We start from the raw sequence: 23,215 nt of genomic DNA on the forward strand, positions 1-23,215 counted from the left end.
GAGCCTTAGTTTAGTTTTTCCACCTATAAAAGGAGATGTTTGGATTAGATGATCTTCAGTTTTCCCTTTTATTTTGGACATGCTCAAGGCCTGAGCTCCTGTTTTTCAGAAGAATAGGACTGAAGAACCCTGGGCTACTGAATTAAAATGTGTGGGTGTCAAGATAGGCCCTGCAGTCCTGGTCACTGGGTGGATCACAGAGATGGGCAGGAGATCACAGAGTTGGCTTTGTCCTATTTGGAAGCTGGGTGGGGACTGGTAGGGTAAACTAATGGGCCGTTGATCACCTTGGATTGGGCTATTTCACGTTATCAGAAAATAAACAGGATGCTCAGAGCCGTGTTATAGTAGATAACCAACCGGCTTCTCGCTGGTCCTCTAAGTCAGCGATTTTTAACCTGTGTGCTGCAACAATTTTTAAAACATGCAATACCTGACTGTAGTCATCAGGGGCAGTGACCTCTATTTCCTTAGATTGTCAAATTAAAAAAAAAAAAATGACAACAGCCAGCACAACAATAGCTGTGTGAATGAATCAAAGTTATGTTTTGGTCAGGTTGGAAAAAAAAAAAAATCTATATATTTTTGGTATGCTGCAGAACTTTGGTTATTAGTTTATATGTGCAGTGAGATGAAAAAGGTTGAAAAATCACTGCTCTAAGTCAATCCCCCAAAACAGGGCTGGGAGGCCCTGGCCGGTTGGCTCAGTGGTAGAGCGTCGGCCTGGCGTCCAGGAGTCCCAGGTTCGATTCCCGGCCAGGGCACACAGGAGAGGCGCCCATCTGCCTCTCCACCCCTTCCCCTCTCCTTCCTCTCTGTCTCTCTCTTCCCCTCCCGCAGCCGAGGCTCCATTGGAGCAAAGATGGCCCGGGCGCTGGGGATGGCTCCTTGGCCTCTGCCCCAGGCGCTAGAGTGGCTCTGGTCGCGACAGAGCGAAGCCCCGGATGGGCAGAGCATCGCCCCCTGGTGGGCGTGCCGGGTGGATCCCAGTTGGGCGCATGTGGGAGTCTGTCTGACTGCCTCCCCGTTTCCAACTTCAGAAAAATACAAAAAGAAGAAGAAGAAGAAAAAAAAACAGGGCTAGGAGACAGGTGTTAATATCCTCACTTTACAGAGAATGAAAGTGTTAAGGATCCTACACGCAGTACATTGCAAAGCAGGAGCTCAGAGTCCGGTTCACCCATCTAAACTCACTGGTTACACTTTCCCCTGTGTAGACTACAGCTGGAACGGCTCCGGGAGGACACATTTTAGGCCAGCCCTCTCGCTTACAATACAGAGAACAGAACCCCACGGTGGGCTGACTGTTTGGGGCCTTCCCGCGAGTACGTGACAAGGCTGCAAGAACCGAGACTCCGTGGATTTTCCTCTCCATTGCTGGGTCACTTCCCACCCCGCAGCCTGCGGGAAGCTGGGGGAGGAGCTGAGCGGGTGGCGGGGCCCGGGTTTTCCGGGGGCGGTCCCTGGCCACCGCGAATTCCTGAGCCACCGGATCAGAGCGCCCGGTGCCCACCCGCGCGTCCCAGCCGCTGCCGCACGCTCCCGCCTCCCGGGCTCGGTGGACCAAGCTCATTCTGGACGGAAGATTCCAGGGCTGGGGGCCACTTCCCGCCCCAGGAATCCAGAGAAGCGATCGAACCGTCCCTGTCCCAGGAACTTTCTGCAGATCCGTTTGTGGCAGGGCCGTGTGTTTTAAAAGCAGCTCTGCGGGAACCGGGGTGAGTGGGGCCACTGGTTGTCCTATGTGCGGTTCGGGTCTTCATACTGCCCCCTATCCTAGTGTCCTCCCAACTCTTCTTTTTGATTCCCATTTCTCCCTCATCCTCCCTCTCGCCCCCCCACCCCAACACTTTTGCATTCCCTTTTTTCCGTGCTCTCAGCCCTTAAGCGCCAGCTGCCTTCTACATGTGCTGTTGGGCGTCAGGGGAGGCGGGAACCCCAGGGTTGAGCCCCAACCCCACAGGAGACACTCTTCTGTCCTCTGGTCTTTCCTGATTGTCTCCAAACCCAATGTAGAAGACGCCAGCAGTTTGGAGTCAGGGGTCGTGGGCTGCAACCCCGTTCTGTCACTGACACACCTCCCTGTCTCTGAGCCTTGTTTCTCCGTCGGTGAAATGGAGAAAATAGCCTTTGCATACAGACATCAGACGGAAAGGGGATGTGCAAAGTGCTTCAGAGAGAAGCCTTCCTTTCAGGCTCTCTCATCTCCTCCCCTGCCTCTTCACTGAGGACTTTGTTCCAGTTGCCGATTCTCCTGCATGCGCGTCCCTTCCACAAATTCCTTGAGGGAAGGTACTGTCCCTGTAGGCTCATCTCCGAGGCATCCTCAGCACTGGGCACAGGGCCTGGCAAATAGGCGCCCCATACTGTTTACTGAGCAAAAGAATGAGAGACGGGAACCTCACAAACTGTACCACTGTCAGAGGTTTTTATCTTGATTGAGTGGCCAGGCTGGGCCCTTATTCCTGCAGCTCCGCTTGTTTCTTCCTGACAGCACTAGTGCTGCTGGCCCCTGGGCCTCGCACATCCTCCTTTGTCTATAGGTTCCTCAAAGCTCTAGGACGGAGCAGTGAAAGTTGTTGTCGTTCAAGTATTAAAGGTTCCTTGCACACCTGCTGTATGCAGTGTTACCACTACAGTGTGTAAGTGGTCAGGAAGGGTTGTGAATGACGGAATGGGGCTGGGGGAACGGGTGGAGGTGGAAAAAACAGTTCTCCGAAAGTCAGGAGACACTCTGAGTTACCTTCATGGGGCATTTCCACTGTCTGGACCTGGCCTTCCCATCTGTAAAATGAGGAAGTGAGGGCTACACAGGTAGGCGTCTGTGGCTGAGCACGGTGTGCTCTTTGGGTTAAGCAGGCCACTCAGCCATCCTCTGAGCACAGTCGAGACAGCTCAACTGAGCTCAGGACGTCATGTACATCTGTAGTAACAACTTAAAAACCCCCAGGAGAAGTGCCTGTCTGTTCCCGCAGGGACCTCCCGTTTCTGACTCTCCCAGGATGATGAATCATGCTGTGGAGGTTACAAGTCATGCTCCATCAAGTCTTCCAAACGCTGACCTCTCGGCATCAGGACTGGCTCCGTTGCATAAAAGGTCTGGGAACTCCTCCTTTTCTGACCCAGCCTGAGAGTCACTAAGCTGCGTCAAGATGTTTGAGACATAAAACAAATTAGAAACTCTGGTGGGGTCTCTGATGTGGTCGGGTTGCTGAGCCAAGGGGTGACAGACCCAGGGGTAAAGAGGTGGTCGCAGCCTCAGGTGTTTCCCCAGCCGTATTCTGATCCTTCTTTTTAAAATGTGCTTCTGTTTCTTCTTCGTGGACTAAACATACAAAGGAGATGTCTCCAAGGAAAGAGGATCTTTATCTGAGCTGATTTTATACTGTCACTATTGACTGTGGTATCAAAGATAGACACACGTACTCATACGCACAGTTTATAGGAGTAAATGTTGGTATTTGCCACACACTGCAGACCTCTGCCCTGATTGGCTAGGTAAAATGAACAACATAAGCCTAACCCTACTTGACAGATAGTGAGAGCTATGAGCCAGACATTATCCTAAGCATTTTATATGTATTGACTCATTTAGTCTACCTCAGTCTTATGAGGTAGGGACCATCAACATCCATTTTATAGATGAGGAAACTGAGGTCCAGAGAGAAAGTGACCCACTCATGGTGACTCGGGAAATAAGTGGCAGAGCTGTACTTTGAGCCCAAGCAGTGTGGCTGCAGGGCCTCTGTTCTGAATGGCACTGGGAGTGAGAGGCTCTGGGCTCATATCGTGCCTCTGTCACTTACTTGCAGGGTGACCTAGGGGGGGTTAAATGAGAATTTGACAGCCACTGGACTAGTGAATTACTAGGGACCCTATAACCCTTCCAACTCTCTGGGAAAATAGACACTGAACATCAAGTAAGAATGATGTGTTTCCTGGAATTAGGTAGCCAGGAAGGGGAACAGGTCAGAGTTATAAACGTCTGACACATTAGATAATAGCAAACCAGATTCAGTACAAAACCATGTACTTTCAATTGCTTAGATATGTATAGATATAACCTCCTTATTTTATTGATTTGGACTTTGATGGGCTGATTGGGCATGTGACTTGCTAGTGACCCACTACATAGGGTCAGGGGAAATGAAATGGGAGAGAAAGAAGAAAAGAGAGAGAAAACCGTGTTTTTCAATGAATGATGACACATTCATTGACACACGTGTCCCTACTCCCTGATCCTGTGCTCCAGGCAGATGTCAATAATCAGGATCTTGCACATGACCTCCACAAGGCTCTGCTCTGGAGGACCTCTGCCAGTTGACTGTGAAGCTTTTATCTTGCTCTCCCAGACTTCCCACTCCATTTCCTTGGGGTCTGGTCAAGAAAGTCCCAAATGACAAAACCAGGAGATTGTCCTCCTGAGTGCTCTGGTGGCATCTTAGGAAACACCTTGGGGCTTTTTAAAGATTAATCTTCTCTCCCCCCACCCCCTTATTCCTTTCTATTTTTTTCTTTAATCGTTTTCATTCGAAGACTGCTCTGGACCTGGGGCAGGATTCTAGGGTAGCTGGGATCTCAGGACAGCAGAGCAATCTTTGAGAGCTGGCCAGACCCTTAAAGATGACTTTGTCTGTCCTTTCCAATGGACCGGCCAGAAACGGAGGCCCAGTTTGAAAGAAGGAATTATTAAGGATCACACAGTGTATTGGTTCTCTAATGCTGCCTCAAATTACCACAAATTTAATGGCTAAAAAAATAAAATGTATTAATATACATATTACAGTCCTATAGGTCAGAAGTCTCCCTAGAACAAAATCAGTGTATCATTAGGCCATGTTTCTTTCTGGAGACTGAGGGAGAATTCGTTCCCTACTTATCTGAGTTGTTGGCAGAAGTCAGTCCCTGTGTTGTAGGACCAAGGTCACTGTTTTCTTGCTGGCTGTAATCTGAGGGCCGTTCTAGAGGCTACTTCATTCCTTGGCTCGTAGCTGCCTTCTAGCATCTTCCAAGCAAACAACGGAGAGTCATGTCCTTCTCATGGTGAATCTAATGGACTCGTGATTAGATTGGGCCCACCTAAATAACCCAGGATCACCTTTCCATTGCAAAGTCCTTAACTTGAATCACATCTGCAAAATCCCTTCCCTCTGTCCTCATGACCCCACCCTCTGAGTCACATTTCCTTTTTCATATTCAAGGTTCTGCAGACCAGGACAGGGACACCCTCGTGGGGCCATTATTCTGCCTTCCACACACGGCGAGGCAGAGGATTAGCCACTCTGGGGCCCTTGGCAGCTGTCACTGAGCCCCCCTGACAGCCCACCTCAGGGACAGTCTCCTTTTTCAGGTCAGCATGCAGCAGGCACTGAGTCACTGGCAAACACAGTGATAGATGGTCGAGGTTTAAACAGGATGCTGTGGATTTGGCTTGGGTTTCTACTCTGCTGGCTCCCTGTCGGTCTCTAGGACTCTGTGATTGGCTGGAGCTGATGGTACGTGCAGTCTTGAACAGCTCTGGCTGCTTTCTGATCCCTTTGAAATATCTTGGTGTTTTTCCATTTTCCAGCCACAGAAGAGCAGATAGAAACTCAGAGAACAAGTCTTTAGACTGTTAAGACCTTTTGAGGGAAAAATAAAAAAGAATTTTGGAGGAGACAGAAGTCAATTTGTATAAAATGAGAACAAAGCAATCCTCAGGGATGTCAGGTCATCGGAAAAATGCCGAAATGCCTCCAATTTGATTCATTTCACATTTTTGATAGATGTGTGTCCTGCTCATTCCTTCCTCTGGCCCCCTCCCTTTTTTTTGTATTTTTCTGAGGTGATAAGTGGGGAGACAGAGAGACAGACTCCCACATGTGCCCAACCAGAATCCACTCGGCATGCCCACCAGGAGGCGATGCTCTGCCCATCTGGGCCGTTGCTTCGTTTCAACAGGAGCCATTCTAGCACCTGAGGCAGAGGCCATGAAGTCGTCCTCAGCGCCCAGGCCAACTTTGCTCCAATGGAGCCTTGGCTGTGGGAGAGGAAGAGAGAGACAGAGAGGGGGAAGGGTGGAGAAGCAGATGGGCACCTCTCTTACATGCCCTGACTGGAAATCAAACCCAGGACTTCCATATGCTGGGCCAATGTTCTACCACTGAGCCAACCGGCCAGGACCCCTCTGGCCCCTTTTGATGGAACAAGTGTCCCTGGTGAAATGGACTCTGTGCTGGGTTGGTAAATGCTTGAGGCTAACTCTTACATAATGAGTGGGAGGGGAACTATTTCTAAGAGTAAATGTGAGTTGGGATGGCCTTTTCACACTGAACTTGGCATGGGAAATCCCCTTCCCTTTTATCAGCCTCCCTGTCCTTTTTTAAATACAGAGGAAAAAAGGGTCATATCTTGGGCGGCTAATCCCACACCTCTACACCCACCTCAGTGCCCAGCTCCTGAGCACAAGGGTTCAAAACTCAAACTGAGCTCACCAGCCCAAGCTAATCAGCAAGAGCGGGTCCTAGAGGCTGTTATTCTGAAAGCCCAGGCCTCTTCTGCCTGGTACATACAGGGTGGGCTGGGAGAGAAAGAGGCCCCCCTAATCCTTCCTGGATATACAGAGAGCTTCAGAAAATAATCAGGTCGGAGGATGGCATTTTATTTTCGAGATATGGTTCTGATTTTAGGGTCGTTGGACTTTTCTGCAGGGGTGAGGAGCCTTTCTGGACCTCCACCACTTAGTTCTAGGAGTTGAGCTCAAATCTGAAGTTCCCCAGTCTGTCCCTCTTCATTTCCTGACGGGCCTCACTATGTTTACTGTGTGGCAGGGCCTGGGTCGGGTGCTGAGGGTACAGCAGTGAGCAGGAGCCGAGGCTTCTGCTGCCCTCGGCCTTGCCTCGGAGCGGGCAAAGATGGTCAAGACCGACAAACAGGCAAACAAACGAGCTAATTTTAGATTGTGAGAAGTGTATGAAGAAAATAAAACAAGGTCTGAGATAGAGAATGGCTGGTGGATGAGGGTGGGTCTGGAAAGATCTTTTCAAAGAGGTGACATTTAAGTCGAGATCGTTGACATGGAGACACTGAATCTTGTAAAGGCAGATGTAGGAGGAAGAGCGTGCTAAGAAGAGGGAACAGCAAGAACAAAGTTGTCAAAGTGGGACCAACCTTTGGCACACAGGTCATTAGATTCCCCAGGCTACTGGTGGCCAGTGGGGCCCCTTTCTGGCACTTGAGTTGTGTTCTCTGTCTGGTCTAAACGCTCCATTCTTCTCTGACTGTCTCACCAGCTCCTGAGGGTAGAGCTTTACAGGGGTCCTATAAGCTGTGAGATGCTGGTACACTGCCACGTCTACTGCCCTGGGGAGCATCAGCCTCACTGTTCGCACTCTGCAAGCTGCTTGAAGAGGTGCCCCAGCATCACTGACCCAGCGCTGATTTTAGCTTCTGACTCGCTGGCCCCCATGTCTGTTGGGATGAAGCAGCAGCAGCACCGTCTGTGAGCTCTGGCGGGTGACACCTGCAGGAGGCCACCTGCCTCTATCTGCCCTCTCCCACTTTGGGATAATCAAGCTTGCCTGCCAGCAGGAAGTCATTTCTTTTATTGCCATCTTCCTCAGCAAACTCCTCAGTGATAAAACCAGTTGGGTAAACCACTGGCAAGCTCTCAAAAGGGACCTGTTAGCAACAGTTCAGATGTGGAGTGTGTACGTTTCTGGTGGAAGGTCAAAGCTGGGTCAGACTATCAAAAAGCCCATTTGCTTATGAAACTATCGATGTGGTTTCCTAGTTCAGCATCAGAGCAGTCACAGCACCCAGGAGCGGGGCCCCTCACTCTTTGAATTTAAGAGCTATGCTGTGTTCACTAGCTCAGTTGAACATATATTAGCCCTTACTGTGTTCCAGATAACATCATGAGTGTTTTATGTGCATTAGCTCTTTCAACTTCCCTGGCATCCCGATGAAGTAGTTACTATCATTAGTTATTATTATTCCCCTTTTATTTTACAAATGACACTGAAGCTTAACGAGGTAAGCCTCTTGCTAAAGCCACAGGGACTACATATGCTCCAACACACCATGTAGCTCATCACCTTGGGGCTTGGTTGATGTCATCTATTCTGCTTAGCCTGCCTTTCCCCTTATTTCTCCCTTTTGAACTCCTACTTACCTTCAAAGCCCATATCCAAAGGCCTCCTTCTTTGTAAGGCCTTCTATGATATTTTACTTAGACAAAAACAAAGGAATGAGGATTAACATTTTTTTGAGCATCTATTATGTTCCAGGACTGTATATAATTTCACCTCACTTTATTCTCACAATAGGATGGTACGATGTAGTACTTCTTTTTTTTTTTTTACAGAGACAGAGAGAGAGTCAGAGAGAGGGATAGACAGGGACAGACAGACAGGAACGGAGAGATGAGAAGCATCAATCATTAGTTTCTCGTTACGCATTGCGACACCTTAGTTGTTCATTGATTGCTTTCTCATATGTGCCCTGACCGCGGGCCTACAGCAGACCGAGTAACCCCTTGCTCACGCCAGCAACCTTGGGTCCAAGCTGGTGAGCTTTGCTCAAACCAAATGAGCCTGCGCTCAAGCTGGTGACCTCGGGGTCTCGAACCTGGGTCCTCAGCATCCCAGTCCGACGCTCTATCCTCTGTGCCACCGCCTGGTCAGGCACGATGTAGTACTTCTAATGCCCCTATTTTATAGATCAGAAGATTGAGGTTTGGAGATTTGAAATAACTCGTCCAAAGTCACACCTTCAATAAGGGTGGAAAGCAGGTTCAAAATAAGATCCTCTTAATTCCGGAGTCCACGCTCTTTCTACTTCATTTCTCTCCTCCATTAGCATGTGGTTTGTACCTTCGGGGTAGCGCCTCTTTGCCTTGTATTGCAATTAGCAAGTGTGATTAGTGTCTTTTTTTTCTCCATAAGAGAGTGAACTTCTTAAGTACAAACAGTTTTATTTATCTCAGTCTCTCCACCACTCCTTGATGCCCAGTGTTAATCACAGTGCCATAAATGTTGATTGAATTATACAGAATTGCTACTCTACCAGTTTCGTATGTAGCCTGGAGGGCAAGGTCACGTAAATCAAGCATGCTGCTGGTCGATTTTTAAAAAATCACTAATATAGATTAATCATCTATCACCCTTGTTGATAAAGACGTGGTCCAAGTTAGGGATACTAACAAACTAGCTAAAGGAGGGGAGAATATTTGTGTAGGTCAGTGAGTCCCCACATAAGGCCAGAAATTATTAATCACAGAATAAACATCCGTAGAGCGTTCACTACGTGTCAGAACACTACTAAGTCCTATGCGTGACTTTCCCAAGGAATTCATTCTCCAAACCCTAGGAGGCAGAAACTGTTATTTTCCCACTTTTGTTTTTGTTGATAGCTGAGGAAGTGAATGCAATAGGAAGTTTAAGTAAGTTGTTCAAGGTTGGTCAGCTAGAAAGTGGTGGAACCAGATTGAAATCCTAACCACCTGGCCTCTGAGCTTGGGCTTTTAACACTGCTCTGTAGGGTGAGTGTGAAGGAAAGACTTCCCTGCCATTTCCAGGGTTCCCTCTGCCCAGAAGGGCATTCATCCTTTTCCAGAATATAGAAGCTTGGGGATTTCTGGATTTAAGAATTGTTTGTTCAGTGTCTACAAGTAGAATTCCAGTGTTTCCCCTCCCTTCTCTGATGTTCTTACCCAGGGTGAGGAATAAATAAATGAGGCTTAGCCAATCCCTTCTTCACCAGATTTAATTGCATTTGGGCCTTAAGTCAAAGGGGTAGAATGCAAAGGGTGGGACCGATTCCGACAGGACATTTGTTCTTACATTTGTGTGTAAGTGTGTATATGAGTATGATTTCCTGGAAAACCATTGCACCTGCTTCACCTCTGGTGAAGTTGCTTAGGGCTCTGGGCCTCAAGTCTTGCGTAAACTTTTACAAGTAAAAAGGTATAATCAAGAGGCCTGGCTGGCTCTCATTGTTTACACAGTTTATTCCCTACCAGCGCTTTCTCCAACCTGATCCCGACTCTCTTCTTCCACCTCCCAGCTCACACAGGATAGTAATGGAATTGAAAAGAGCATTGCACATCTGGAGGCCTGAGTTCTCCCTCTGTCCTGCCATTAACTGGCTCTGTGACCTTGGGCAAGTCATTGCCTTCAATCCGTGAAACAGCAGGTAGGTTATGTGGTCTAAATTATGTGAATTTCTAGAATACCGTTAGTTTGTAGACGTTGCATTGGCACAGAACAAACCCAGTACTGGGATATTAGTGTTTTATTGTTGCCTTTACAAATGACCACAGGTTAGTGGCTTGAAACATATATTCATGATCTCATAGTTTCCATTGTTTCTATTAGTACATTTTCCAGTTCTAGAATTTCTATTTGGTTCTTTAAAAAGATCTGTTGTGTTCTTTCTTGTAGTTTCCAGTTCTCTTTCAAAATCCTCATTCTTGGGTTATTTTTCTCCTTGAACATAATTACTAGGCAAGGTTATTAAAGTTAGATGATTCCCATCTCTGGAGCTCTGTAGATCTTTTTCTAGTGTCTGTTGTTTCTGATGGTTCTGTTTTTGTCATCTTGCCTTTTTTCATTCCTGCTTATTTTTGGTTACGTATTAAACATTATACTTGAATAAAAAAATCGGAAGCCTGTTGTTATGTTTGTTATCTCCTTTAGATAGGATGGATAAAAAGGTTCACTTCTGACCTGTGGTGGCGCAGTGGATAAAGCGTCGACCTGGAAATGCTGAGGTCGCTGGTTCGAAACCCTGGGCTTGCCTGGTCAAGGCACATATGGGAGTTGATGCTTCCTGCTCCTCCCCCCATCTCTCTCTCTCTCTCTTTCTCTCTCCTTTCTAAAATGAATAAATAAAATAAAATAAAATAAAAAGGTTCACTTCTGCCAGACACCTAGAGATCACACCACCTTCATTCAATTTCAAGGACTGTGGTGATTCAAAGCTTCTTGTAGTCTTTGGGATTGGTATACTTCTAGTTCATTCTTAGTACTAAAAGTGCTCATTGTCATCAGCCCGACGTGTGGATGACCCAGGTTCAATTCCCAGTCAGGGCACACAGGAGAAGCACCCCATCTACTTCTCCACTCCTCCTCCTCTCGCTTCTCTCTCTCTCTCTCCTCTTCGTCCCTCCCTCCATCCCTCCCTCCTCCGCTCCTGCAGCCATGGCTCAACAGGAACAAGTTGGACCTGGGTACTGAAGATGGCTCCATGTCCTCCTCCTCAGGTGCTGACTTCGGTTGCTGAGCAACAGAGCAACACCCCAGATGGGCAGAGCATCACCCCCTAGTGGGCTTGCTGGGTGGATCCCGGCTGGGGCACATGCGGGAGTCTGTCTCTCTGCCTCCCCTCTTCTCACTGAAAAAAAAAAGTACTCATTGAAGTCCAACCTCAAAACGCAAGGGTTTTATTCTCCTGTCTCAGCAGGCTTGCATTTTGCGTCTGTCAGAAACACTGGTTCGTCTTCATCCTCCACTGGTGGCCACACTGCTTCAAATGCCAGGCTCATCGACCTGGATTTCTGTCTTCCCCCAGGTCTTAACCTGGTAATTCTTCATTACTTTGTTATTTCTTAATGCCTTCAAGCATTTTATTTATTTATTTTTGTCCAATTTTTCTAGTTGTCCCCAGTTCTTACTGGTGAAAATGGTCCAGTTTGGCATTACTGGGAATAAAAGTCCTAATCTTTGTAGACTGCATATCTCTTCTTAATTCTCTATTAACTATAATAGAATGGCTGTTGGCCAAAAGCAATAAGAGTCTTTCCTGTACTTAGAAGAGAGCTGGGGATCTGCCATGTTCCCTTCCCACACTCCTGGGTCTGTGTGGATGCTTTGGAGGGAGGTAGTGTTGGTAGTGGTGAAGACGGGGTCAGCAGATCTGAGTTTGAATCCCATTTACTTAACTTCGTGATCACTGGCTAGTTAACCTCTCGGCTTGAGTTTCCATTTCTGTAAAATAATATACCCCTGTATTAATAATAAATACAGAAATAATTATTCTGTAAAATAATATAATAATAACAGGATTATTGTGAAGGTTAAATAAGTTAATGTATGGACAAGGCCTAGCACAGTACTTAGCACTTGGTATTTGTTATAGAAATGCTGGCTTCAGTCCTTAGCCCCAAGCGCTGAGGATGGCTTGGTTGGTCTAAATGTTGGCCCCAGGCGCTGAGGATAGCTCGATTGATTCAAGCATCGGCCTTAGAGGGGGTTGCTGGGTGGATCCTAGTCGGGGTGCATGCGAGAGTCTGTCTCACTATCTCCCCTCCTCTCACTTAAAAGAAAAAAAAGAAAGAAAAAGGTGCTGGCTTGTGTGATTCTATGTTTGAGGTAATAAGGGCGAGGGGTACTTGTCCTCTCTGTGCTTCTTGGAAGTAAAAGCTGTCTCCTGAGTCAATGATGGTAACTCCTAAAAGAGTATCTGGTATATAGCAAGTACTTTGCAAAGGATTGAATGAATGAATGAACAAATATCCTGGACAGAGTTACTTGGTCTGATAGTGCCCAACCAAAAATGACATTGCTTTGTCAGAGAGGTAATAGTTCCTGCTGGGGAATTAGCCTCATAATTATAAGGTGGGTAGTAGATAGCACAGATTAATTATTTTGAATTCAGTTATTCTAAAATTCAGACTTGCAGGAAATTTTAACTTACAAAATTTATATCTCTTTTGTTAGAACTAGAAAATTTGCCATGTGATGGAATTGGCTGGAACTTTTTTTTTTTTTTTTTTGGCTAAAGGACTTGTATGTAGGTGCTTAGAAAAATGGTCTCAGAATAAAATCTGATGTTCCCCCAAGCAGGCAGCAGGGCACCCACCTCCCTTTCCTTTCTAGATTGGACCAAATATAGTACTTGACAGATGGGATGAATTTTCCACCTTTGGAGAAGGTGCAATGTTTTCTTTCTTTGGAGGAACTACAGTTTTCTATCTTGACACTTAGTCTTGTTAATGGACACAAAAAATAGTAATTTGAGGATTAGGAACTTTTCCATTGCATTGTCTATATTGCTTAAACTCAGGGCTGGTGGCGCAGGGCCTTGCTGGTGCCTGTGGTTGACAATGCTAGTGGCTTCCTTGCTTGTCAGCTCAGTGTGGTGTTACCACATTTTTTTTGACAAACTTATACTGAACATATGTCAAAGTTTATTATTCATTCATGAGATCCATAGATAAAGTATGCCACTTTAAAATGACAGGAGTTTAGGCATGACTGCTGTTTTACCTCCCACAGTCATAAAAACATCCTATTTTTATCAGTCACAAGGTTGAATTTGCAACATGAATGGTTTGGGCCAGATTCTGATAGGACCCATGAATCAGAAATAACAAGGAATGTATCTGCAAAGCAAACATAAGCAGATCGATTTTTTGGTCATTAATTAAATGTGCCAAGAAGCAGAGCTTTATGCATTCATAAGGAGCCAGTGCGCCGGATGCCAAACAGAGGTCAAACAGGAGTCAGCTAGCAGCCGCTTAGAGTCCTGCTTTTTCTCAAGTGCATTTTCCCAGCGTGCCATTCAAGATGCTGAACATATGGTTTGCGGAGCTCTTATTTTGGGGACAAAAATTTTTTTCCCCACAGTGTGGGGAGATGGGAGTGACTGGAATCCCTAGTACCTGGGAGGGAACAGCCCACTAGAGAACACACGCTCGGGGATTGAGCAGGTTGAAATAGAGACAGAGCATCCACGCAGATGGTCAGCCTTAGGGCGCTGAAACCTAGGGGTCAGAGCTGTGCTGTGCCAGGTGAGCAGGCTGTGCGAAGCAGACACAACTAAATAACTGGGAAAAGTTATCTTCTCTGAAGTTTTAACTTATAAGAAAAAATGACATTAATTTCATCGTAATGTACATTTTTGTGTTGTGGTTTTAGCATTATTTTTAGTTTGAATTATATATGTGAACGGGTTGAGCACCGAATCTCTAGTGCTTAGGGCTGGCCTCTAAGGATATTTACCCAGCCCTGTTGACTGAGTAGGACCCCAAGCCGCCCCCCCGGCCCCTCCCTGGCATTCTAGAATAGCTGCACTTTTATCTTGTGTGTGTGTGTGTGTGTGATTGCAGTTTTAAACAATTTTATGTGCAAGGTAGTAATATTAATATAGTCAAGAAAACATTTACAAAGTTTCACTTATTCATCTGCTTGTTCTGTTGTTTTCTTTTAGATTGGGGTAGTTACTTGATCAGATTTATGTCTTTGAATGATTATTCTTGGAAGGATGGGGTCGAAGGTGAGGGAAAACCTCTGGACCTCAGTTTTGCCATCTGTGAAATCAGGCTGGTTCTAGCTTCAGTGTTCTATGATCCTTGCTTGTGGACGAGCCCTGTCGCCCGAGTTCCTGTAAGTGACAGGGTTTGCTTATGAAAATCAGCCAGGGAGATTATGTGTTCCTGGCATTTGGAGTCACAGACACTCATGTTAATGGGCTTACCGGAAAGGGCTTTTGTAGGGTTCTGCTGGCCCAGAGTGAGCGAGCTATTGATGTAATCAGGAGACCACAAAGAACAAATTCTCCCTCCCCCATACCTCCTGAGTAGTGTGCGTGAGTGAGTCTCCTGTGACTCACGCTTCTGTGCCTTAGACCTGGAAGAAAGTGACCGCGTTTCAAGGCTGGGGCAGGGCCAGCCCCTGCCTCTCCCTCCTCGGCAGGCCCCAGCCTGATACTCGTGCGGCCTCAGGGAGCCTTGCCAGAGTCTTCTCCTTCATCCAAGACTTACCCAGATCTGACCAGACTGGCAACGGAGCACCCAAGACTAGAACGAATTGTAGAGGCTTAGAGATCGTTGAGTCCAGGGGTTCCCAAACCTGGTCACACATTCAGATCACCTGGAAATTAAACTCTCCTGAGTTTAATTCAGTAAGTTTGGAATAGAACCCAGGATCCTGTTTTTTATACTGTCCGAAGGTGGTTCTCAGCACGCTATAAGCACTTGGTGACCACTGATTTAGTCTCACACTTGAATTGTATTTGACTTAAAATTATATATGTATGTATTTACTCTTTGTTTTTTTGCAAGGGAGAGAGATGAGAAGCATCAAATCTTTGTTGCAGCACCTTAGTTGTTCATTGATTGCTTTCTCATATGTGCTTTGATGGGGAGGGGGGTTACAGCAGAGCAAGTGTCTCCTTGCTCAAGCCAGTGACCTTGGGCTCACGCCAGCGACCATGGGGTCATGTCTATGATCCCATGCTCAAGCCTGCAACTTTGTGTTCAAGCTGGTGAGCCTGCGCTCAAGCTGGATGAGCCTGCGCTCAAGCCAGTGACCTCAGTGTTTCAAACCTGGGTCCTCTACGTCCCAGGCTGATGCCCTATCCACTGTGCCACCGCCTGATCAGGCTGTATTTACTCTTTTTTTTTTCTATTTTTCAGAAATGAGAAGGGGGGGCAGGCAGACAGACTCCCGCATGCACCTCACCAGGATCCACCCAGCATGCCCACCAGGGGGCGATGGTCAGCCCCTCTGGGGCGTTGCTCCACTGCTCCTTTCTAGTGCCTGAGGCAGAGGCCATGGAGCTGTCCTCAATGCCAGGCCAACTTTGCTCCAGTGGAGCCTTGGCTGCGGGAGGGGAAGAGAGACAGAGAGAGGAAGGAGAGGAGGAAGGGTAGAGAAGGAGATGGGCACTTCTCCTATGTGCCCTGGTCGGCAATCGAACCCGGGACTTCCATACTCTAGGCCGACACTCTACTGCTGAGCCAACTGGCCAGGGCCTGTATTTACTCTTTTTAATACAGTGAATTATAAATAACCTCCCACAATTCCATTGCTCCCTCAATCCAGTTGACATTTTAAAAAGTAAAAAAGACATACAGATGGCCAGCAGGTACATGAAAAGGTGCTCCACATCACTAATCATCAGGGAGATGCAAGTCAAAACCAAATGAGAAATCACCTCACACCTGTCATCATGGCTGTTACCAAAAAGAAATGACAAGTGTTGGAGAGGATGTGGAGAAAAGGGAACTCTCGTGCACTGTTGGGAACGAAAACTGGTGCACCACAGTAGAAAACAGTATGGAGGTTCCTCAAATATTAAAAATGGAACTTCTGTGTATTACCCAGAAACTCCACATCTAGGTATTTATTCAAAGAAAATGAAAACACTGATTTGAAAAGATATCCACACTCCCGCGTTCACTGCAGCATTATTTACAATAGCCGAGATAGGGCAACAACCCAAGTGTCCATCAGTGGATGAATGGATAGAGAAAATATGGTATATAGATAGTGGAATATTATTCAACCATAAGAAAATAACAAAATCTTGCCATTTGTGACAACATGGATGGAATTTAGGGCATTATGCTAAGTGAAATTAGACAGAGAAAGAGAAATATTATATAATCTCACCTCTATGTGGAATATAAAGTAAAAGAAAACAAAAAACTAAACTCATAAATACAGAGAACAGATTGGTGGTTGTCAGAGGCAGGGGGGTTGATGAAATGGGTGAAGGGATCAGAAGGTATAAACTTCCAGTTAAAAACTAAATAGGCCCTGGCCAGTTGGCTCAGTGGTAGAGCGTCGGCCTGGCGTGCAGGAGTCCTGGGTTCAATTCCCAGCCAGGGCACACAGGAGAAGCACCCATCTGCTTCTCCACCCCTCCCCCTCTCCTTCCTCTCTGTCTCTCTCTTCCTCTCCCGCAGCCTGGGCTCCACTGGAGCAAAGTTTGCCCGGGCGCTGAGGATGGCTCTGTGGCCTCTGCCTTGGGTGCTAGAATGGCTCTGATTGCGGCAGAGAGACGCCCCAGATGGGCAGAGCATCGCCCCCTGGTGGGCATGCCGGGTGGATCCCGGTTGGGCGCATGCGGGAGTCTCTCTGTCTGCCTCCCGGTTTCCAGCTTCGGAAAAATACAAAAACAACAACAACAACAAACAAACAAAAAAAAAACCTAAATAAATCCTGGGGGCGTCATGTACAGCATGAGTTAATAATACTGTATCGTATCAATATATTCACAAGTTGCTAAGAGAGTAAGTAGATCTTAAAAAGTTCTCATCACAAAACAAAAAATGTTTAACTATGCATGGTGATATTAACTAGACTTACTGTAGTGATCAGTTAGCAATATACACAAATATCAAATCTACACTGCACACCTGAAACAGAATGTTAAATATGTCAAGTATACCTCAATTTAAAAAAATGGAGAAAAGCCTGACCTGTGGTGGCGCAGTGGATAAAGCATCAACCTGGAATGCTGAGGTTGCCGGTTCTAAACCCTGGGCTTGCCTGGTCAAGGCACATGTGGGAGTTGAAGCTTCCTGTTCCTCCCCCCTTCTTTCTCTCTCTCTCTCTCTCTCTCTCTCTCCTCTAAAATGAATAAATAAAAATAATTTTAAAAAATTAAAATTAAAAAATGGAGAAAAGAGAGAAAAAAAGAAAATGGGGTTGTTTCTTTGATAAGATCAAATTCTTAGGTCCCAGAGAGTCCTCATCTGTGCTGCTTCCAGTGACTAGAAAACCTATGCTCATCCCTGTGAATATTATAAGCATTTAGCAGGTGTTCTATAATTACCAATGAAAATAACAATAGCAGTACATTTTCATATGTGTACAGTAACTTAGAAAAAGTAATACGTGTTCATCTTTAGAAAATTCACACTCTAAAGACACAAAGAATGAAAAGCAAAAACTTCCACTCCTAGTCTAACACTCCAAAGGTAATGACTGTTAACACTGTCTTTGGACTCCGCTCATAAAAGACTTTTCATTTTTATACCCTCACCTATCTATCTGCTTAGTTCTACAGAATCTAAACCAAAGGAATTATCCTGCGCTTAATGATTTTTCCATTTAAAATACTTTGGAGGCCACTACAGATCATCATTCTTTTTATTGGCTATTAAATAAGTTAATATTTGTTGCCTGACCTGTGGTAGCACAGTGGATAAAGCGTCAACCTGGAACGCTGAGGTCACCAGTTCAAAACCCTGGGTTTGTCTGGTCAAGGTACATATAACAGCTGATGCTTCCTGATCCTTCCCCTGCCCTTCTCTCTCTCCCCCCACCTCTCTAAAATGAATAGCAGTGGCGCAGTGGATAGAGTGTTGAACTGGGATGCCGAGGACCCAGGTTCGAGACCCCGAGGTCACCAGCTTGAGCGCGGGCTCATCTGGTTTGAGCAAAGCTCACCAGCTTGGACCCAAGGTCGCTGGCTCGAGCAAGGGGTTACTCAGTCTGCTGAAGGCCTGCAGTCAAGGCACATGTGAGAAAGCAATCAATGAACAACTAAGGTGTCAAAACGAAAAACTGATGATTGATGCTTCTTTCTCATCTCTCTCCCTTCCTGTCTGTCTGTCCCTATCTATCCCTCTCTCTGACTCTCTCTCTGTCTCTGTAAAAAAAATATATATATATATATATACACATACATATATATTTGTAATACACTAGAACAATACTTGTATGTAACAAGTACTACATATTTGTTAATTGAATGAATGAAAATTGCTGTGTGGTATTCCATTATATGGATATACTCTATTTTACTATTTATGGACACTTCTGTTATGTCGGTTGCTAGTAACAAATGATGTAGAAGTGAACATCCTTGTGTATACATTTTGGGGACTCTACTTTTGTAATCAGTACCAAAGTATGGTAATCATTCCCTTACTTAGAGGGGCAACAGTGGGCATGGAGCCAGAGGGATTAGAAAGGAAAAGTTACTGGTTAGGTAAAAGCAGAAAATAGGACTTTTAGGAATTTTGCCTGGGACCTAGAATCACAGGACTAAAGATCTTATATCTAGAAGGAACTTTAGGAGGTAACATCTGTGCTCCCCAGTGTACACTGAGCCCTGGGGAGCCACAGTGAACTCACTGCAAAAATGTGTGTATGGGGGCTGCAAGGACTTTAACATTTTTGATAAGAATAGTGATATTTGACATCTCTTAGACACTGTGTAAACTAATGGCTCAAGATAGTTTACAGTTTACCATTAATCTTATGACATTCTTTTTGATAATATTATAATTTGTGGAGCTGAGTTTTTGGCGGTTGCCATGATATAGCAAGTACTATGCACCAATGAGCGTGGAATAGGAAGTGAGCGTGACGTTGTCCAATCTGACTCCAGAGTTTCGAAAGTTGTGCAATGCCCAACCACTGCACGCATCCCATTAGTCGGTAACAGGTTAAGAATGGAAAACATACTTTCTCTTACAATTTGTGTCTATTCTGTTTTCCAACAGCTACTAATTCGTTAGAATATAAACACTTATTAAAGTTCTTCGAACCTAACTACATCATAAATGGAACTGCTACGTATTTCTTTTGGCCTGGAGTGCTATCGTGAAATTAGTAAGACCCTAAAAGTGCTGTGACTTAAAGTTTGGGAACAACTGATAGATGTACTTTATCCATCAGAACTCTTTTAGCTGTGAGAGAAAGAAGCCAAACTGACTCTGCTTAAACAAAACCAGAACTTACTGGCTTCCAACTGGGCTGTCCTGGTGTGCAGATGGTGTCAGACTGGGCTGGGTTCAAGAAGTAACAAGGCTCCAACTCTCTTCCCACCTCTAGGACAGGCTCTCCACATATGAGGAGACAGCCCCATACCGGTCCTTTTAGACTCATGCATCCCAGCAGAGTCATCTTTCCCAATAGCTTGTGTATTGAAGCCCTGGGAGGACTCTGTAGACCTCACCTGGGTGGCTTGCCTGTCTCCGAATTGAGGCCACGGAGATTTGTTACGGCCAAATCTAAGTCACGTATCCTACCTGGGCTCAGGCAAGTGCCCTAACTGAGACATGGAGTGTGTAGGTTTTTCCCAGGAAAGAAATGCATTCCATTACCAGGAGAATGGGAGAAGGGGTCTAGGACCAAGAGCAATGACACTCCCATTTTATAGGAGAGAGAATAGGCTGATAACATGGTGGTTTAATAGTAAAACCTGGATGCTCTGGAGTTCCACCCATCGGGCTGCACTTCCTTGGGCACATTAACTACATCTACATCTTTTACGGCTTTAAAGTCCTCATCTCTAAAATGGGAATAATTGAGGATAAAGGCCAAGAAATTAAAAAGCCCCAATAGTAGTCCCCATCTCTTAGGGTTGGTGGTTGGAGTGAGGACTAAAAGGGTGAGTACATGTAAGTGCCTACCAACACACCTGGCACGTAGGAAGCCCTCTGTAAATGAGGCTGTTATTATTGATCAAGCAACTGTAAAGATCACACCGCTGGAAAGTGACCAAGCTTCTGACTCCTGCTCTGGGGAGGCAGGGAGAGGCCGGGGAGAGGGTACAAAACAGTGATCTCCTCTTTCCTGTCTGTTACAGACTGAAACACCATGGACGCAGTCAGCCAGGTTCCCATGGGGGTCGTGCTCCCCAAGCACATCCTGGATATCTGGGTCATTGTCCTCATCATCCTGGCCACCATTGTCATCATGACCTCCTTGTTGCTGTGTCCGGCCACTGCGGTCATCATCTATCGCATGCGAACTCATCCTGTCCTCAATGGGGCTGTCTGAGAACCTCGCAAGACGGGCAGGGGAGGGAGGAGGGCAGCGTCCCCTCCCCCAGACTCTTCCCCTTTCTCAGAAAAGCAGCGAGACAGACTTTGAAATGTAGACTCCGGAGCTTGACATGCGAGAGGAGGCCTGAGTTCTGCTTCTGCCAGGGGCCAACTCTGTGAGTCCATCAGGGGACCTACTCCTATGACTTCCAGCTTCCTCATCTTTCAGATGCGGATTGTGATCCCTGCCCTTCCTACCTCACAGGGTTGCGAGAACCAATGACCTGGTGGAGGTCAAAGCTGTTTGTGAGCAGTAAAGCCCCCACGGGCATGCAGGTGTTACTGCTGAATGCTGAGACGCTCTGAAGAACCAGAGGACCTTATTGCTGATGATGGCCTTCAGCGTGGCGAGGGAGACACTGGGGACAGAGCAGCCTGTGTCAGTGCCCCGCAGGTCAAGCCAAGCAAGGGCACCCTGTCCTCAATCCAAGGGACCAGCCGCACATGGGCTCAGTTGTTTTCCTTGGGGGCCACTCCTTCAAATTTTCCAGTTTAAGAGGGAATTGATCATGGAAGGGGGAGGGTGATGGATGGAACTCTCCAGAACCTTCTTTGTGCCAGACTCTGCCCCTAGGCAATCTGGAAGGGGGCTCTGCCATTTCTTGGCAGTGCCAAGGGAGCCGGGGCAACTCTTTCTTTCTGCCCCGGAATCTCATAGCTTAGACACTGGCGATGTTAGAAAGTGCAGGTGGCTGATTCCCCAGCCAGCCCTCACCCCCTGTGCTCCACACACCAGCGGAGCTCTGACCTCCGCCCAGCTCCTGCTATAATTAGCTCCGTGGTCTAACGTGCACTCCCTTCACTCCCTCCCACCAGCACGGCAACCAATCCAAGGTACGGACTCATATTTTAAGAGATGTTCCCAGGACTTTTGAAACCAACTCCAAACAGTGATGGTTATTTTAGATGCTGTGATTTCTATTTATGTGGAGAGATTTCTGGACCACTCAAGCTCTTTGACTCAAATCAAGAGCATACTGGGATTTATGAAATGATGTAAAAAGATAGCACAGATATCAGGATATTATTGTGTGAAAATGATGCTTTTACTTTTATCTGATCTCATTGATATACACAACCAATTTCCAATAAAGTGCTAGAGCCAGCATGTCCGAGTCTTTTTTCAAAGAGCATATGTTAAACTCAGGAACCCACGTCAAAGGACTCTACTGAATTTACGGGTCCGGATTAATTTATGGGAGACACAGTTTGAATGTAGGAACCGAAAGGGAAAGGAAAGAATCAAATCGGCTTTGGCAGGTGGGTGAATAGTTGTGCAATTCACACGAACAGAATGCCGGGGAAAAAAGCAGATTTGGGAAGTAAAATAGGAATTTAGCATTGGACACAGTGAGGTTGAGGCGCTTGAGATATTCAGGTGGACTCTTTCAGGATGCAGTTGGAAAGCTGTGTCTGTTTTATAGGGGAGATCTTACAGCTGGAGTGACATTTTTTGAGGGGTCCTCTGTATACAGTAGATACAGCACAAAAGTGGACAGGATCACCCAGGCAGAGTGTAAGACCAAGAGAAGTGAGGTGCTAAATGCAGAACCTGGAGAACGCTAAATAGAAGCGGGAGGGGAACAGAGAGAAAAAACAGAGCTGGAGATTGAGAGGGTCACGTGGTAAGAGGTGATATGAGAGGGATGCAATCATACTCTGAGAGTTCAGGAACAAGTGGGAGCTCAGGAAGTGGACACAATGGGAACAGACATCTCTTCCCAGGAATAGTTACGGTAGTATAGAGGTGGGAGTTAGAAGAGGGTAGCGGGAAAAGTGATCAGGGTGAACACGACATGTATGAGGCTGCTGCTGGCCTACAGCATACTAGCTTACAGCAAACCTTTTGCTACACATAGAGAGTACACTCTAAAGCAGGGGTCCCCAAACTACGGCCTGAGGGCCGCATGCGGCCCCCTGAGGCCATTTATCCGGCCCACCGCACTTCCGGAAGGGGTACCTCTTTCATTGGTGGTCAGTGAGAGGAGCATAGTTCCCATTGAAATACTGGTCAGTTTGTTGATTTAAATTTACTTGTTCTTCATTTTAAATATTGTATGTGTTTCCGTTTTGTTATTTTACTTTTTTTTTTTAAAGAGTTTTTTTTTTAATTTTTTTTTTAATTCATTTTAGAGAGGAGAGGGAGAGACAGAGAGGAGAGACAGAGAGAGAGAAGTGGGGGAGGAGCAGGAAGCATCAACTCCCATATGTGCCTTGATCAGGCAAGCCCAGGGTTTCGAACCAGCGACCTCAGCATTTCCAGGTCGACGCTTTATCCACTGCGCCACCACAGGTCAGGCTTTTTTTTTTTTTTAATTTTTTTTTTGTTGTTGTTATTTTACTTTAAAATAAGATATGTGCAGTGTGCATAGGGATTTGTTCATAGTTTTTTTTATAGTCCAGCCCTCCAACAGTCTGAGGGACAGTGAACTGGCCCCCTGTGTAAAAAGTTTGGGGACCCCTGCTCTAAAGGACCCAGCCTCTCATGCCCCCATGGACACACCAGTTAACAACACGCAGACCAATTCCATTTTGGAGAACCCCTAAGATCAATCTTGAGGCTCCTGTAGCCAGTGTGAGCACAAACCCCGTGGTGCTGGAGCTGGTCGGAACATCTGGGGCACCCTCTTCCCATAACCCCCCCCCCCAGGACAGCAGCACATGATC

General features: G+C 46.3%; 1 protein-coding gene across 2 annotated transcripts; it reads left to right on the forward strand.

The window, feature by feature from the left end:
- Positions 1–1,222: 1,222 nt before the first annotated feature.
- Positions 1,223–21,656, forward strand: SMIM3 (small integral membrane protein 3). 2 transcript variants are annotated; one of them, XM_066273026.1, is made up of 3 exons: positions 1,223–1,718; positions 10,045–10,173; positions 20,311–21,656. In XM_066273026.1, the coding sequence occupies exon 3, from the start codon at positions 20,322–20,324 to the stop codon at positions 20,502–20,504; it is 183 nt and encodes a 60-aa protein (XP_066129123.1). In that variant the 5' UTR covers positions 1,223–1,718; positions 10,045–10,173; positions 20,311–20,321; the 3' UTR covers positions 20,505–21,656. The 2 variants fall into 2 exon arrangements, with proteins under 2 accessions (XP_066129123.1, XP_066129122.1); XM_066273025.1 differs by lacking the exon at positions 10,045–10,173 and having other exon boundaries at positions 1,238–1,718.
- Positions 21,657–23,215: the final 1,559 nt, after the last annotated feature.

Source organism: Saccopteryx bilineata, chromosome 4 (assembly GCF_036850765.1).
Source record: "Saccopteryx bilineata isolate mSacBil1 chromosome 4, mSacBil1_pri_phased_curated, whole genome shotgun sequence".
NCBI lineage: Eukaryota > Metazoa > Chordata > Mammalia > Chiroptera > Emballonuridae > Saccopteryx > Saccopteryx bilineata.

Bases quoted from the DNA above. Each gene is read 5' to 3' on its own strand.
- SMIM3 (XM_066273026.1), top strand. From the start codon at position 20,322: ATGGACGCAGTCAGCCAGGTTCCCATGGGGGTCGTGCTCCCCAAGCAC.